The 14,884-nt window shown below is 48.8% G+C and overlaps 1 protein-coding gene and 1 long non-coding RNA gene across 4 annotated transcripts in view; both read left to right on the top strand.

Moving 5' to 3' along the window:
- Window positions 1–4,866, top strand: TSPYL2 (TSPY like 2). The gene is made up of 6 exons (XM_031936623.1): window positions 1–941; window positions 1,075–1,186; window positions 1,271–1,416; window positions 1,544–1,638; window positions 1,947–2,626; window positions 4,088–4,866. Exons 2-6 carry the CDS (start codon window positions 1,099–1,101, stop codon window positions 4,270–4,272), a joined length of 1,194 nt encoding a protein of 397 aa, XP_031792483.1. The 5' UTR covers window positions 1–941; window positions 1,075–1,098; the 3' UTR covers window positions 4,273–4,866.
- Window positions 4,867–11,101: 6,235 nt separating this feature from the next.
- Window positions 11,102–14,884, top strand: part of LOC111536177 — a 106,013-nt gene continuing 102,230 nt past the window's right edge. For all 3 annotated transcript variants that reach the window (XR_002729665.3, XR_002729663.3, XR_002729664.1), the window contains exons 1-2: window positions 11,102–11,296; window positions 11,412–11,486. This is a non-coding gene — a long non-coding RNA (uncharacterized LOC111536177). The remainder of the gene's footprint in view (window positions 11,297–11,411; window positions 11,487–14,884) is intronic.

Below are 14,884 nucleotides of genomic sequence, written 5' to 3'. Positions count from 1 at the left end.
GAGACCTTGAAGAGGGAGGGGAATGGCACACAGCAGAGAAACTGCCCAGGAAGGGTGCCTGAGCCATACAGGGCTCTGTGAATCTAGATTTCTGCTTTAAGATACTAGGAGACCCCAATCCTGGCTGGAGTGCCTTGCATTGGAGGGAAACGGGCTAGAGAGGGGCTGGAGCCCCAGGAAGGTCAAGAGAGGGAGTGTCTAGGTATAGAGAAAAAGGAGTTAAATGAAGGAAAGAGGAGAGTAGATGGACACATATACATACATGTAACAGGAACATAAATCTAACATCCTAATAGAATTATGTGGATATAGACCCTTAGCGCCCTCATACAAAACAGCACATGGTAAGAGGCCCTTAGCACCCAGGCATACAATATCATTTAGACATAGGACCTCAGCTCCTAGACACAGTATTATGTGACCACAGGTCCTCAGCATGTAGACACATGGCATCACTTGACCACAAGTCATCAGAGCCATTCACACATCATGTAGACATGGACCTTCAACACCCATACATACAACATCATGTGACCACAGGCCCTCAGCAGTCAGATACAGCATCACTTGGACGTGGGCCTTCAGCCCCCAGACATGTGCATTTTGTGAACACAAGCCTTCAGCACCCAGAGACATATACCACATGCACAGAAATTGTCAATACCCTGCAGGGCCACCTAACATAGAGGTTTATCATGGGAATAAGTATGGGTTATGTCTCATGACCCACTTGCTTCATACATACAACATAAACACAGAAGGAATCCTCCTGCTCCAGCCTTTCTTACTGTGCCCTCCCTGGCCTTCCGTCCCTCCCTTTCACGGAATAGTCAATCCTTGACCTAAACTGCTCCACTCATCAGTTCCTCAACCACCCCAGAATTTCAATTTTGATCAACCGACGTGATGAAGACATTTTCCGCTACTTGACGAATCTGCAGGTCAGGCCAGAGAGACATTTTTTAGTAGCATCGGGCAACGAATCTGGTTATTGGAGGTGAGGGGAGGTGGGTGGGAAGGGCCGTGGTGTGTGTGGGGGGAGACAGATTCCACCATCACCCCCACCTGGAGCAGGTACAGGATCTCAGACATATCTCCATGGGCTACAAAATGAAGCTGTACTTCCAGACAAACCCCTACTTTACAAACATGGTGATTGTCAAGGAGTTCCAGCGCAACCGCTCGGGTAAGAGGCAGTCCCAGAGTAAATCCATGTCCCCCCCAATCTGTCCTTGTTTTGTCCCATCTCCATAGCCTTCTTTCTCCCTAGGCCGGCTGGTGTCTCACTCAACTCCAATCCGCTGGCACCGGGGCCAGGAACCCCAGGCCCGCCGTCATGGGAACCAGGATGCGAGCAACAGCTTCTTCAGCTGGTTCTCAAACCATAGCCTCCCAGAGGCTGACAGGATTGCTGAGGTGGGGCCCTTCCTGGCATCACGAGAGAAGGCCTTGCTAGGCTCGTTCCTGGGTGCGTGGAGAATTAAGAGTAGGATCTGGAGCTTGTACTAATGGCTGTCTTATCTCTTCTCCCCTTTTTCAACAGATTATCAAGAATGATCTGTGGGTTAATCCTCTACGCTACTACCTGAGAGAAAGGGGCTCCAGGATAAAGAGAAAGAAGCAAGAAATGAAGAAACGGTAATGGGGGATTTGGTGGCTGAGAGGTGGTTTGTTGGGGATGGGGCAAAAACTAGTATAACACAGGATTTATGGAGCCAAAGGGACCTTTGAGATAATCCCAGTGGAATATGTTTTACAAGTGGGAAATCATGTCCAGAAATGGCTTGAGGTTACACAGTCAGGGGCAGAAGTGGGACTTTACCCACTCTAGCCCCATCCCTGGGATCCCTTATAGCCTACTGCTTCCCTAGTTACTCTCCACCTTTGAGTGCTATGGGTACACCTCCTCCCACCAACCCCATACTCAGCCACAGCCTTCCCTACAGTAAAACCAGGGGCAGACGTGAGGTGGTGATCATGGAAGACGCCCCTGACTATTATGCAGTGGAAGACATTTTCAGCGAGATCTCAGACATCGATGAGACAATTCATGACATCAAGATCTCTGACTTCATGGAGACCACTGACTACTTCGAGACCACTGACAATGAGATAACTGACATCAATGAGAACATCTGCGACGGCGAGAGCCTTGACCACAATGAGGTCCGCAATGAGACCACTGATAACAACGAGAGTGCTGATGACAATGAAACCACTGACAACAATGAGAGTGCAGATGACAACAATGAGAATGCTGAAGACAATAACAAGAACACTGATGACAACGAAGAGAACCCTGACAACAACGAGCACACTTATGGCAACAACTTCTTCAACTGCGGCTTCTGGGGCAGCCATGGCAACAACCAGGACAGCAGCGACAGTGACAATGAAGCAGATGAGGCCAGTGATGATGAAGATAATGATGGCAACGAAGGTGACAATGAGGGCAGTGATGATGATGGCAACGAAGGTGACAATGAAGGCAGCGATGATGACGACAGAGACATTGAGTACTATGGGAAAGTTATTGAAGACTTTGACAAGGATCAGGATGACTACGAGGATGTGATAGAGATCATCTCAGACGAATCAGTGGAAGAGGAGGAGGGCATTGAGGAAGGTGAGCTAACCCCCACCCCCAACCCTTGTCTTCCGTCTTCTTTTCTTTCAGAGCAAGCCTGGCCAAGGACAGGGTATCAAGGCATGAACACAGTCTGCTTTTATGGAGGAAAGAAAAAGCATTCTGAGCAACTTTTTAAACAAAGGAAGTCCAGTGAACATTTAACTTAAAAATGTAACAAAACCCTAAAAAATCATTTTAGTTCTAGGTGATGGGTAGATGGTTGTAACAGCAAAAGACGAAGAGTACACAGAGATAGGAGACAGTGGGTGGAAAACTAAAAAGGACACTTCACATCGAGGTGGGGGAGTGGCAAAACACAGTGCATTTCAGCACAGTCTGTACCCAGCCTTGGCCTTTGGCGAATTCCCAGGCTTGTGCTGGGAGCAGAGCATGAAGTGAACAGTGTGCTCTCTGAGCCCAGAAAAGGGTGCAGCCAGTTCTACCTCAAGAGTTGGGGGAGGGGGGCGGGGGAGAGCTAGAGGAAGAAGGTGACATCTGAATTGGAGACTGGATTCACACTGAGGAGCATTATGGAGCATTCTCCGTGGAGTGGATCATGTGAACAAGGACTTGGAAGGGTGAAAATGCATGGTATGTTGGGCAGGGTGTCCAAAATTATGTCCTGAGGATCATTCACCAGATCCGAGAGCTGCTTCCCACAAAAGGTTTCAGTGGTCGTATATGTTGGACAAGTACTACATATAATCCCTCTTGTAGAGTCACATTAGCACCTTAAAGGCTCTGAGAATAACATCAGAATTACAAGGATGCTGAGAAGTACTCAGATGGGAGGTGGAAGGGGCAGGAAAATCAACCACTTTTGGGGTTTTTTTGGCCATGGGGTCCCTGGCAAACTTCCATTGAGGGCAAGGCCAGAGCACTAAGGGAAGAGGTATTGAATGAATGTGGAGCCTCAATCTAGACGTGTTCAGGTCGGAGAGGGAAACGGATTCTCAGTTCTCTTTCCCTCCCACGTGATGGCATCTCTTCTCTCAAAGAAGGGGAGCAGAGCTGTCTGCCCAGCCCTAAGGGTGGGAGTGGGGGTGGGGAATTGGGTTGAAGAACACAGACTGGGGCCTGTTTGGATTGGACTGGGGGAAAGGAGCAAGGAAGCTGCCTGGAGATGAATAGGTTTATTCAGCTGAGGTCGGAGCTCAGAAAGAGACACACACTGATGAGTACAAGGGGGAGAAAAAGCTACTATCGGAGATGTATCAGTTTTGACTGGACGGAAGCAGGGAGTCCCCACTGTCTACCTGCCTCCCTCCAACTCCCTCATTCTGTGGGCTTACCAGTATGCCCACACACACTTTTGGCTGTTCCAAGCAGAGGCACTTGGCAAGTTGTCCCAGGCCCCACAAGCCCTGGCTATGGGCTCTGTTCCCTTTTAGAGTGACACCTATCTGCTCATCTAACTGCCTTCCTCCATTTCTCCTTCCTTCCTTCTCCCCTATGCAGGCATTGAGCAAGATGAAGATATCTATCAGGAGGAAGGAAACTATGAGGAGGAAGGAAACTATGAGGGGGAAGGAAGTGAAGATGTCTGGGAAGAAGGGGAAGATTCAGACGACTCTGACCTGGAAGATGTGCTTCAGGTCCCAAATGGTTGGGCCAACCCGGGGAAGAGAGGGAAAACCGGATAAGGGTCTTGCCCTTTTGGGGATTACCTCTCTGTATCCCCCACCCCCTATCCCATTTGCCCTCCTCCTCAGCTAGGGCCACGCGGCCCCACATTGCACTTCTGGGGGGTGACCGACTTCGTACACGGGTTTAAAGTTTATTTTTATGGTTTAGTCATTGCAGAGTTCTTATTTTGGGGGGAGGGAAAGGGGGTTAGTCCCCTTCTTTTGGCCCTCCGCCCCCGCAGGCTTCTGTGTGCTGCTAACTGTATTGTGATGCCTTGGTCAGGGCTCCTCTACCCACTTTCTCCCAGTTGTGGCCCCAGCCCCTCTCCCTGTGCTGTGTGGAGTGGACACCCTGACCCCCGAAGCGGGGAGGGTCGCTGTGGCCTTTGTCACAGCCGCGCAGTGCCCTTGTAGGCGCTGCTGCCACCCTCCTCTCCCAAGTTCTTTCTCCATCCCTCTCCTCTTCCTGCCGCGCCGCTAGCCCGCCTCGGTGTCTATGCAAGGCCGCTTCGCCATTGCGGTATTCTTTGCGGTATTCTTGTCCCCCTCCCCCAGAAGGCTGGCCTCTCCCCGTGGACCCTGTTAATCCCAATAAAATTCTGAGCAAGTTCAGAGTGCCCCTTCGAGTCTTTTGTTTCGCCTGCTGCCCCGGCCCCGGTGGTCAGTTTCCCCCAGGCCCACACGTAGCCGCCTGGCCTACGCAGTAGCCTGCAACATGTTAGTTGCGGGGGTTTGGCGGGTGGGGGGCGAGCTCAGCCAGGCCGCAGAGGCTTTGCGTCAGACCAATGCGGATCATCCTGGCCAATGGTAGGGCGAGGCTGAGGAAGCCCCTCCTCCTCCTGGCGCCCGCAGCGGACTCAGCCAGGTAGCAAAGGGCTTCCCACGCCTTCCCCTCTGGCGCATGCGCATAGAGACATCCTGCGCCCTAGAACATCGATTTATCAGTGATTCATCTTTTAATTTATAGTGCGTCAAACCTTTCCTCGGGCCTAAAGTGAGCGGGGCCTAGGGGAGCCAAAGGAATTCATTTTCCTCATTCGCATTTAGTAAAAATAAAACAAAAAACGACTTCGGTCCGGATATCACAACCCAATTATGCAGGAGCGCTCTCTTGCCTTTGGGAGGGGGTGCAGAGTCCCTGGAGCTGGGCTTGGGGGAGAAGGCAGGAGAAGATAGCTCAGGCAGAGAAGTATCCGTAGAGATAAAGGAAAAACAAAGGGAAATTAACTATGTAACTGTGCGAAGGGATGGAAACGTAGGGAGTTGGACATCTGAAAAACGGGCTTTATCCGGGAGACCTTGGAAAGGCTGAATTATATTAAATTTAGATACATAAATTTTATCTCGGTGGGCGCCAGAAATATTTCCCAGATTTGTTCTGGATCACAATAACTTTTATTCAGACATCCGAGTCGGTCTTTTATAACATATCTCCCGAAGTTTCCATCCAACGCCTTTATTTTGCTGGAAGGCTTCAGATATGGTTAGATTTGCGTTTTAGAGAATGCTCTCTGCTGGCTGCCGGGAGAACGCACTGGAAGAAAGGAGAGCAGTAAGGAAATAGACGCTAGACCTCAGGTGGGACTGGCAAGATGGGAGCGGATTTGAGAGGTTTTTTTTTTTTTTTTTTTTGAGACGGAGTCTCGCTCTGTCGCCCAGGCTGGAGTGCAGTGGCCTGATCTCAGCTCACTGCAAGCTCTGCCTCCCGGGTTCACGCCATTCTCCTGCCTCAGCCTCCCGAGTAGCTGGGACTACAGGCGCCCGCCAACACGCCCGGCTAATTTTTTGTATTTTAGTAGAGACGGGGTTTCACCGTGTTAGCCAGGATGGTCTCGATCTCCTGACCTCGTGATCCGCCCGTCTCGGCCTCCCAAAGTGCTGGGATTACAGGCTTGAGCCACCGCGCCCGGCGAGAGGTTTTTAAAATAAACTTAATTTCAGAACAGTTTTAAATTTACAGATTTATTGTGAAGATAACAGAGAAGTCCCGTATGCCCCACAGCCAGTTTTCCTTATTAACAGTTTACATTAGTGTGATATATTCGTCGCAATTAATGAACCAATATCAGTACATTATTATTAACTAAAGCCCATACTTTATTCCAATTTCCTTAGTTTTAACTTAATGTCCTTTTTCTGTTCCAGGATTCCATCCAGACTAGCACACTACATTTAGTCATCTTGTCTCCTTAAGCTCCTCTTGGCTATGACACTCTCTCAGGCTTTCCTTGTTTTTGATGACCTGGAGTCATTTGAGGAGTACTGGTCAGGTATTTTATAGAATGTCCCTTAATCAGTAGTTGTCTGATGTTTTCTCTCATGATTAAACTGAGGATATGAGTTTGGGGAAGGAAGACCACAGAAGTCAAATGTCATTCTCACTAGATCATTATCAAGGGCATGTACTATCAATATGATTTACCACTGTTGATGTTAACTTTGATCACCTGGCTGAGGTAGTGTCCGTCAGGTTTCTCCACTGTAAAGCTACTCCTTTCTCTTTTTCCATGCTGTACTCTTTGGAAGGAAGCCAAGTAAGTGCAGCCCGTGCTTAGGGAATGAGGAGTTATGCTCCATTTCCTTGAGAGGGAAGTATGTACATAAATTAATTGGAATTATTCTGCAAGAGCAATTTGTCTGTTCTATGAGAGCTTTTAAGATGTTGGATTCGACAGGCTTTAGATATGGAAGGAGAGAGATTGAGAGGAGTCAAGATGACTGCCACGTTGGTGTGAGACCTTTGGCAAGGCCCCTTCCCTCTCTGGGCCTCCTCTGAGAGACGGTTGGAATACCAGATCCTTGACATGTCTCTCCAATGATTCTGATAAATGTTTTGAGGGGGACAGGATGGAGGCTTTGATGTACTGTCAGAGGTGGGTAGGGAGGACTGAGGCTCAGAAAAGGGAATGTCTTGCCTAAAGTAACACAATACCTCAAGGCCAGAGCTGAGAGTGCAGGATCCTAGAGAAAACAGACATCTACATGCCAACCCCAATGAGCATGCGGTGAAGAGGAGGGGAGGGGAAAGCAGCAGAGGCAAAGGCAATGGAGTAGGCCAGGAAGAGGTCAGCCTGCCAAAGGATCCCAGCTAATCAGAGCCAGAGTCACTAGCCTGGTTACTCTTGCCTCAGTCTGACCTCACAACATGACTCTCCTTGTCCTCTCTAGAGGGCCACAGTTTTCCCATCTATAAACTGAGGCTTATCGTGCTGGGGGATCAGTCCAGGAGAAGCAACCTGCCTAAGGTCTCAAGACAGAGTCTAGCCTTGAAGCCGGTCTCTGAAGTCTGGCCTTCATTGTGCTCTTCCCTGATTCCTCTCTGTCCCCCCAATCAAATCCCCAGCCCCTCATCCTGGCATTTCAGACTCTTCTTCACCCACCCTATTATAGGGCCTGTGGTCTTCATCTTCAGGGATGCTCTTAAGAGTCAATCATAGGGTTGTAATATAGTTGGCCAGGGTGCTCATGTCCTTGGCTGAACCATGTGAGGACAGAATGTTCTTTGCCCAGAGTAACATCTTGTTCCCTGTGCCCAGTCTGGACCTCCGAAAGGGAGGGCTGTTCTAGGTCTTTAAGGTCACATCTAGCTCCAAGATATTGTCTTCGCCAAAGGCCAGAGAAGACAGGCCCCATTGGCTGAGACCTTAAACAGAAACCAGGAGGATGAAGAGTCATGGGCCCAATGTGCCCTAGGGCCTGTTCCCATGTTGAAACTACTTGTCTTCATATGCTTCCTAGCTTGCCCTCACTCCTTTGCAGCAGAGGGCCCTGCTCCTGGGTGGGAGGTTCCTGGGATTTCCTGGGACCAGACCTTTAAAGTGCCACCTACTTTTATGAGCAGAATCAGATTGGCAGGGACAAAACTAGATTCAAGAATGTTCCCCCTTCTTAGGTGACCCAAAGGGCCGGCACTGGCTCCCCCAATTGGGGGTGTGCAGGATGGTTGGGAAGGAATCCTATTATTCGTTCAGTAAAGACTTACAAGTACCTACTGTGTGCCTGAAGTACTGAACTGGGTGACAGGGATATAGCAGGGAAACAAGATAGAGCAAGTCTTTTTGTTGTTGTTGCCCAGGCTGGAGTGCAGTGGCACAATCTCCGCTCACTGCAAGCTCCGCCTCCCGGGTTCACGCCATTCTCCTGCCTCAGCCTCCCGGGTAGCTGGGACTACAGGCGCCCGCCACCACACCCGGCTAATTTTTTGTATTTTTAGTAGAGACGGGGTTTCACCGTGTTAGCCAGGATGGTCTCGATCTCCTGACCTCGCAATCAGCCTGCCTCGGCCTCCCAAAGTGTTGGGATTACAGGCGTGAGCCACTGCACCCAGCTGATAGAGCAAGTCTTTTTCCTCCTGGAGCCTAGAGTTCAAGACAAATATTCTTAATATTTTTTGCGCCATGGACCCATTTGGTAATCTAGTGAAGCCTATGGATCTTTTCTTTTTCTTTTTTTCTTTCTTTCTTTCTTTTTTTTTTTTTAGATGGAGTCTCACTCTTGTCGCTCAGGCTGGAGTTCTATGGCACGATCTCAGCTCACTGCAACCTCCACCTCCTGAGTTCGAGCAATTCTCCTGCCTCAGCCTCCCGAGTAGCTGGGATTACAGGCGCCTGCCACCACCCCCGGCTAATTTTTGTATTTTTAGTAGAGACAAGATTTCACCATGTTGGCCAGGCTGGTCTGGAACTCCTGACCTTAGGTGATTCACCCGCCTCCGGCCTCCCAAAGTTCTGGGATTCCAGGCATGAGCCACTATGCCCCACTGGACCTTTTCTCAGAAAAAAAAAAAACAAAAATCGTTTAAATTCATAAAATAAAATATCTAGAATTACAAAAGAAATTGATTACATTGAAATATAGTTATTAAAATATGGAAAAAGCAAATATGTGCTATAGTATAATCGTATATGTACTCCCCATTAATCCATTAAATCATAAGATTTAATGGAGGGTCTAATGACTATCATGATTTCAAAATAATGATTGAAATTATATGATTTTCAAGAGATCTGCAACATCTAAATGTGATATGAAAATCTCTGATTTCTATTGGTGACAATCAGTACTGCTACTACTGGTGCTATTACGCCTAGTTACATTCTTTATTGAAAAATGCTAAATTTCAGTTAGAGGAGAGGGAAACTAAAGACGTAAATTTTTTTTTTTTTTTTTTTTTTTTTTTTTTTTTTTGAGATGAAGTTTCACTCTTATTGCCCAGGCTAGAGTGCAATGGTGCGATCTCGGCTCACCGCAACCTCCGCCTCCCAGGTTCAAACGATTCTCCTGCTCAGCCTCCCTAGTAGCTGGGATTACAGGCATGTGCCACCACGCCCAGCTAATTTTGTATTTTTAGTAGAGACGGGGTTTCTCCATGTTGGTCAGGCTGGTCTCAAACTCCGACCTCAGGTGATCCGCCCGCCTAGGCCTCCCAAAGTGCTGGGATTACAGGCATGAGCCATTGCGCCCGGCCATAAAGATGTAAATTTGTTTCCATCCAAATTCATGGGCTTCTCCAAACCCCCTCACCAGCCTCAATTAAAGGTCTGTAGAATACAAATTAAGAACTCTTGCAAATCGGAGGGTCCTTCCCATCTCTCCTTCTTTTCTTTTTTTTTTTTTTTTTGAGACAGAGTCTCGCTCAGTGGCCCAGGCTGGAGTGCAGTGGCCGGATCTCAGCTCACTGCAAGCTCTGCCTCCCGGGTTTACGCCATTCTCCTGCCTCAGCCTCCCGAGTAGCTGGGACTACAGGCGCCTGCCACCTCACCCGGCTGTTTTTTTTTGTATTTTTTAGTAGAGACGAGGTTTCACCATGTTAGCCAGGATGGTCTTGATCTCCTGACCTGGTGATCCGCCCGTCTCGGCCTCCCAAAGTGCTGGGATTACAGGCTTGAGCCACCGCGCCCGGCCTCTCCTTCCTTCTTAAACGACTTTCCTTTGGAAGACGAAAGCCTGGGTTTTATTCTGGGTCTTATTGCGCCGACTGCCGGCGGTCTACGGTGAGAAGCCGCAAAGACTGGACGGTGGTGGGGAGTGGTAGCGGGAAGAGGCCGGGCCGGAGCGCGCGAAGTGGGGGGCCTGGCTGTGTGACTTCAAGCCAGTCAGTTTGCCTCTCTGGGCCATAAGTTCTGTCCGCCTGAACACTGGGAAAGAATTGGGAGGAGAGAACTTAAATATTTATGCCCCAGGCAACTGATTTATATATGTCCTCTCATTTAATCCTCACACATTGTGAGGAAAATTTTAAAACATCTTTCCATTACCAGATGGTTAAACTGAGGCTCCTAGCAAGGTCGTCACTTGACCAATGTCTCAGTAGGTATCAGGGACTGGTGGGTAACTCACCACATCCCCATAACCACCTCATCCTCCATGCATGGAATTAGGAACTCTGCTCACTTTGAGACAAACCTGGCTTAGGAATCTCTGCAGGTGGCTGTGGAGCTGTGAGAAACTAGGGACAGAATTGCGTCTCTTAGCGGAGCGGTGACAGTGCCAGGTGGCTTATGGAGAGTAAAACATCAAAGAAGCCAGCCAACTCGATTGTTCAATGACTTGGCGCCTTGGAAGCAATTCCGGCTTCGCGCCTGCGTATTACCAACTAGTCCAAGCAAGCAATTCCTTGCTTGGAAGCAATTCCGGCTTCGCGCCTGCGTATTACCAACTAGTACCCAGAAGCCCTGTCCAATAGACCAGCAAAGGGCAATGACGAGCACTCCTTTCCTGGCCAATCCTATGAAAGGGTGGGCTTGGCTCCCTAACCAATCAAAGTCCCCCGAAGGGGCGGAGTTTTCCTCGGATTGGCTCTAAGCCTCGGGGGTAAAAATAAAGTGTTTCCATTCCCAGCCAATCCCTGGAAAGGCAGAAGGGCACTCCTCCAATGGGAGCCGGGGAGCCGTCTGTAGCGGCATAGGCCCGTGCCGTGTCCCTGCTCGCGCTGCAGCCCGTGGAAGAGTTGCGTCCAGTGTATCCTCCAGATCTTGCGATAGGCGTCTCGTAACTGTGCGCGCGCGGCAGGGGCAGCGGCGGCGACGGCCGGAGGTGTACGGTGAGAAGCCATAAAGACTGGGCGGTGGGGGGAGTGGCAGCGGGAAGAGGCCGGCCAGAGCTTGCGAGGGGTGGGGCCTACGCGAGCTTTTACTTGGGCGGCCTCTCAACCCTAGGTCAGCGGGTTGCGGAGGATCGTGCGGGTAGCAAAGGGAGGCCGAGTGCTCCTGCGGCTCCCAGACGGCAACCGGGTGAGTACTCTGCGGAGCAGTCGGTGCCTGTTGCTGCCCTCCGCGGCCCCACTTCCCACCCTCGGTATCTTGCGAACCGGTTCCATGCAGGTCTGCCGCTCACGTGATCATCTGCGTGCGTGTCTGTCTCTGCATCCCCTCTCCCATCTCTTATCTCTTTCTGACTGTCCCACTTTTTGAGATGTAGTAGACATAAGATGCTGAATCCTGACCTGACCAGTTTAAACTAGCTATGAGACCTTGAGCTGTCTCCTTCACCAACCTGGGCCTCAGTTTCCTCATCTGTCAATTGGGGGTCTGATAATCTGTACCTGAGACAATGCATGTGCGTTACTTTGCCCTGCCCCCGGTCTTTAGAAATTTTTCAATAAATAATGACTATCTTGATTGAAAAGAATATTGTCTCTCTTGGTTTCTGTCTTTTCTCTGTCTCTGACCCTCCATTAGATCTTTCTGAATGCTTCTGCCTTTCTCTGTTACTGTTTTTCCTCTTTTTACCCGTCTCTTTCTCAACCCTAAGAGGTTAGAGGTGCATAGTTCATAGCAATTAGTTTACCCCCGAGGACAGGAGCTTAGCCTGGGGCTCCGACTGTTTTGTGGGTTAAAAAATGGAAACTGGCTTTGGGTTGCTTCTGGTCTCATTGAAGAGAGAACTATTTGCTCCCCAGCCTACTCTGTTAAACAAGTAGAGACACCCAAAGTGGGGAGCAACTTAGATTAAAAACCACTTTTTAATAACTCCTTATCCTATATGTTAGTCACCACAAGAAGCCCACAGATCTCCTGGTTACATCTCCATACAGCCCTGGACATCCTATTTTCTATTTTCATCCTGAAATCCTTTGACCAGGCCTTAAGGAACTCACCTTCAGTTATCAGCAAAATTCCCTCCATTCTCATCCTGGCTTCTGAATACTCCCTTTATTTTCTTGCTATGCTTTGGTTGTTCTCATACCTGTTGGACCCAACATTGCTTTTTTTTTAAATAAGGTATATTTTGAAATGCTTCACTTTTCTAAAATGAAATGGATAGAAAATAGAATCTGTCTACACACATAATTCCCTGAAAACCAATATAATGCCGTAATTGTAATATAGAGAGTAGTAAAGGAAGAGTAATGTATATTATATTATACATATATATGCAAAGACTGGGATATGACTCCACTAGAAGACATAATGAAATGGTCTTACACTTAATGATAGTGACAACTACGAGTGTGTTGATTGGTGATTCAGAAGCCACAGGTAGAGTGACACAGTTTTCCTAAACAATGAACAGTTCTTCACAAAGTTCTAAACAAAATAATGTGGAATAGTTTCTTAGTTTATATGGTTGTTAAATTTCTGGAAAAATCAATGTATATTAATATCCACGATCAGACCCCCTTAATCTCCCTGACCTTATCTCCCACCGCTCTCCCTGCCTTGCTCACTCTATCCACCCATGCTGGCCGCCTTACTATTACTTGAACACCTTAGGCATACTTCCACCTCAGGGGTTTTGCATTCCGTGTATCAGGAATGCTTTTTCCTCAAATACCCACAAGACTGAGGCCCTTGCTTCCTTCAGGCCTCTACTCAGCTGTCACTTTCTCAGAGGGCCCCCCGACCATCCTGTTTGAAATTGCAGCTCTCCCCTAATATGCCCCTGCTCTGTCTGTTCCATGGTATTCTACACCTTTTTTACAGTGCAGCATTAACTGCCTAGTATGTTTGCTGTTTTTTGTCTGACTCTCCCACTCAATTATAAGCTCCAGAAGGGCAGGGATTTTTGTCTTTTTTCTTCTATGATATATTCCTTTTTTTTTTTTTTTTTGAGACGGAGTCTGGCTCTGTCTCCCGGGCTGGAGTGCAGTGGCCGGATCTCAGCTCACTGCAAGCTCCGCCTCCCAGGTTTACGCCATTCTCCTGCCTCAGCCTCCGGAGTAGCTGGGACTACAGGCGCCCGCCACCTCGCCCGGCTAGTTTTTTGTATTTTTTAGTAGAGACGGGGTTTCACCGGGTTAGCCAGGATGGTCTCGATCTCCTGACCTCGTGATCCGCCCGTCTCGGCCTCCCAAAGTGCTGGGATTACAGGCTTGAGCCACCGCGCCCGGCTGATATATTCCTATTACCTAAAATAGTGCTTGACACCTCGTAGACTTTCTCAATGAATGTTTGTTCAATGAATAAAAGAACAAATGAATAGGTTTTTCACCTACATGACTGGTGAGATATTCTGAAGTTGTATGGGATGTGGTATGATTCTTCGTGGTGTGGAGCTGTCCTATACACTGCAGAGGGCTGAGCATCTCTGGTCCATAGCTGGGGTTGTCACTGATGATCTCCAATTATTGTCACAGTCAAAAATGCCCCAAAACAGGGCCGGGTGTGATGGCTCACGCCTGTAATCTCGGCATTTTGGGAGGCCAAGGTGGGCAGATCACTTGAGTCCAGGAGTTCGAGACCAGCCTGGCCAACATGATGAAACTCCGTCTCTACAAAAAATACAGAAATTAGCCAGGTGTTGTGGTGCACGCCTGTGGTCCCAGCTACTCGGGAGGCTGAGATGGGAGGATTGCTTGAAGCCCAGGAGGCGGAGGTTACAGTGGGCTAGGATTGCACCACTGCATTCCAGCCTGGGTGACAGCAAGACCCTGTCTCAAAAAAACAAAAACAAAAAAAAAGCCAATAAAAAATGGGTCGGGCACTGTGGCTCACACTTGTAATCCCAGCACTTTGGGAGGCCAAGGTGGGTGGATCACCTGAGGTCAGGAGTTCGAGATTGGCCTGGCCAACATGGTAAAACCCCATCTCTACTAATAATACAAAAATTAGCCAGGCTGACGTGATGGTGCATGCCTGTAATCCCAGCTCCTGGAAAGGCTGAGGCAGGAGAATAGCTTGAACCCAGGAGGTGGAGGTTGCAGTGAGCCAGCCTGGGCAACAAGAGTGAAACTTCGTCTCAAAAAAAAAGAAAAAAAGAAAGAATAAGTGTCCCGAAACACCCTTTAGTTGTCCAGCCCCCACCTTTCAGTGAGAACCACTGCTTAAGTAACAGCCTGGCTTTCCCCTGAACACTCTCTCCTCCCGGCAGCCCTCTCATACCCCTCTTACCAAGAGACTGGGTGGTGAGGGTGAGGGTGGGTGTGCTTGCTCCTAGTTACCCTTTCCAGACATTCTCCCTCCTTAAACAACTCTTTTTTCATTTAAGTTTTTTTTTTTTTTAGACGGAATCTGACTGTCGCCCAGGCTAGAGTGCAGTGGCACAATCTTGGCTCACTGCAGCCTCCGCCTCCTGGATTCAAGTGATTCTCCTCCCTCAGCCTCCCGAGTAGCTGGGACTACAGGCATGCACCACCACGCCTGGCTAATTTTTGTAGTTTTAGTAGAGACAGGGTTTCACCATGTTGGCC

Source organism: Piliocolobus tephrosceles, chromosome 12 (assembly GCF_002776525.5).
Source record: "Piliocolobus tephrosceles isolate RC106 chromosome 12, ASM277652v3, whole genome shotgun sequence".
Lineage (NCBI taxonomy): Eukaryota > Metazoa > Chordata > Mammalia > Primates > Cercopithecidae > Piliocolobus > Piliocolobus tephrosceles.
This window is presented reverse-complemented; position numbering and strand designations above follow the sequence as displayed.

Coding starts and splice junctions, on each gene's coding strand:
- TSPYL2 (XM_031936623.1), top strand. CDS start 1,099: ATGGGCTACAAAATGAAGCTGTACTTCCAGACAAACCCCTACTTTACA. Junction 1,187..1,270: donor GTTCCAGCGCAACCGCTCGG/GTAAGAGGCAGT, acceptor CTTTCTCCCTAG/GCCGGCTGGTGTCTCACTCA. Junction 2,627..4,087: donor GGAGGAGGGCATTGAGGAAG/GTGAGCTAACCC, acceptor TCCCCTATGCAG/GCATTGAGCAAGATGAAGAT.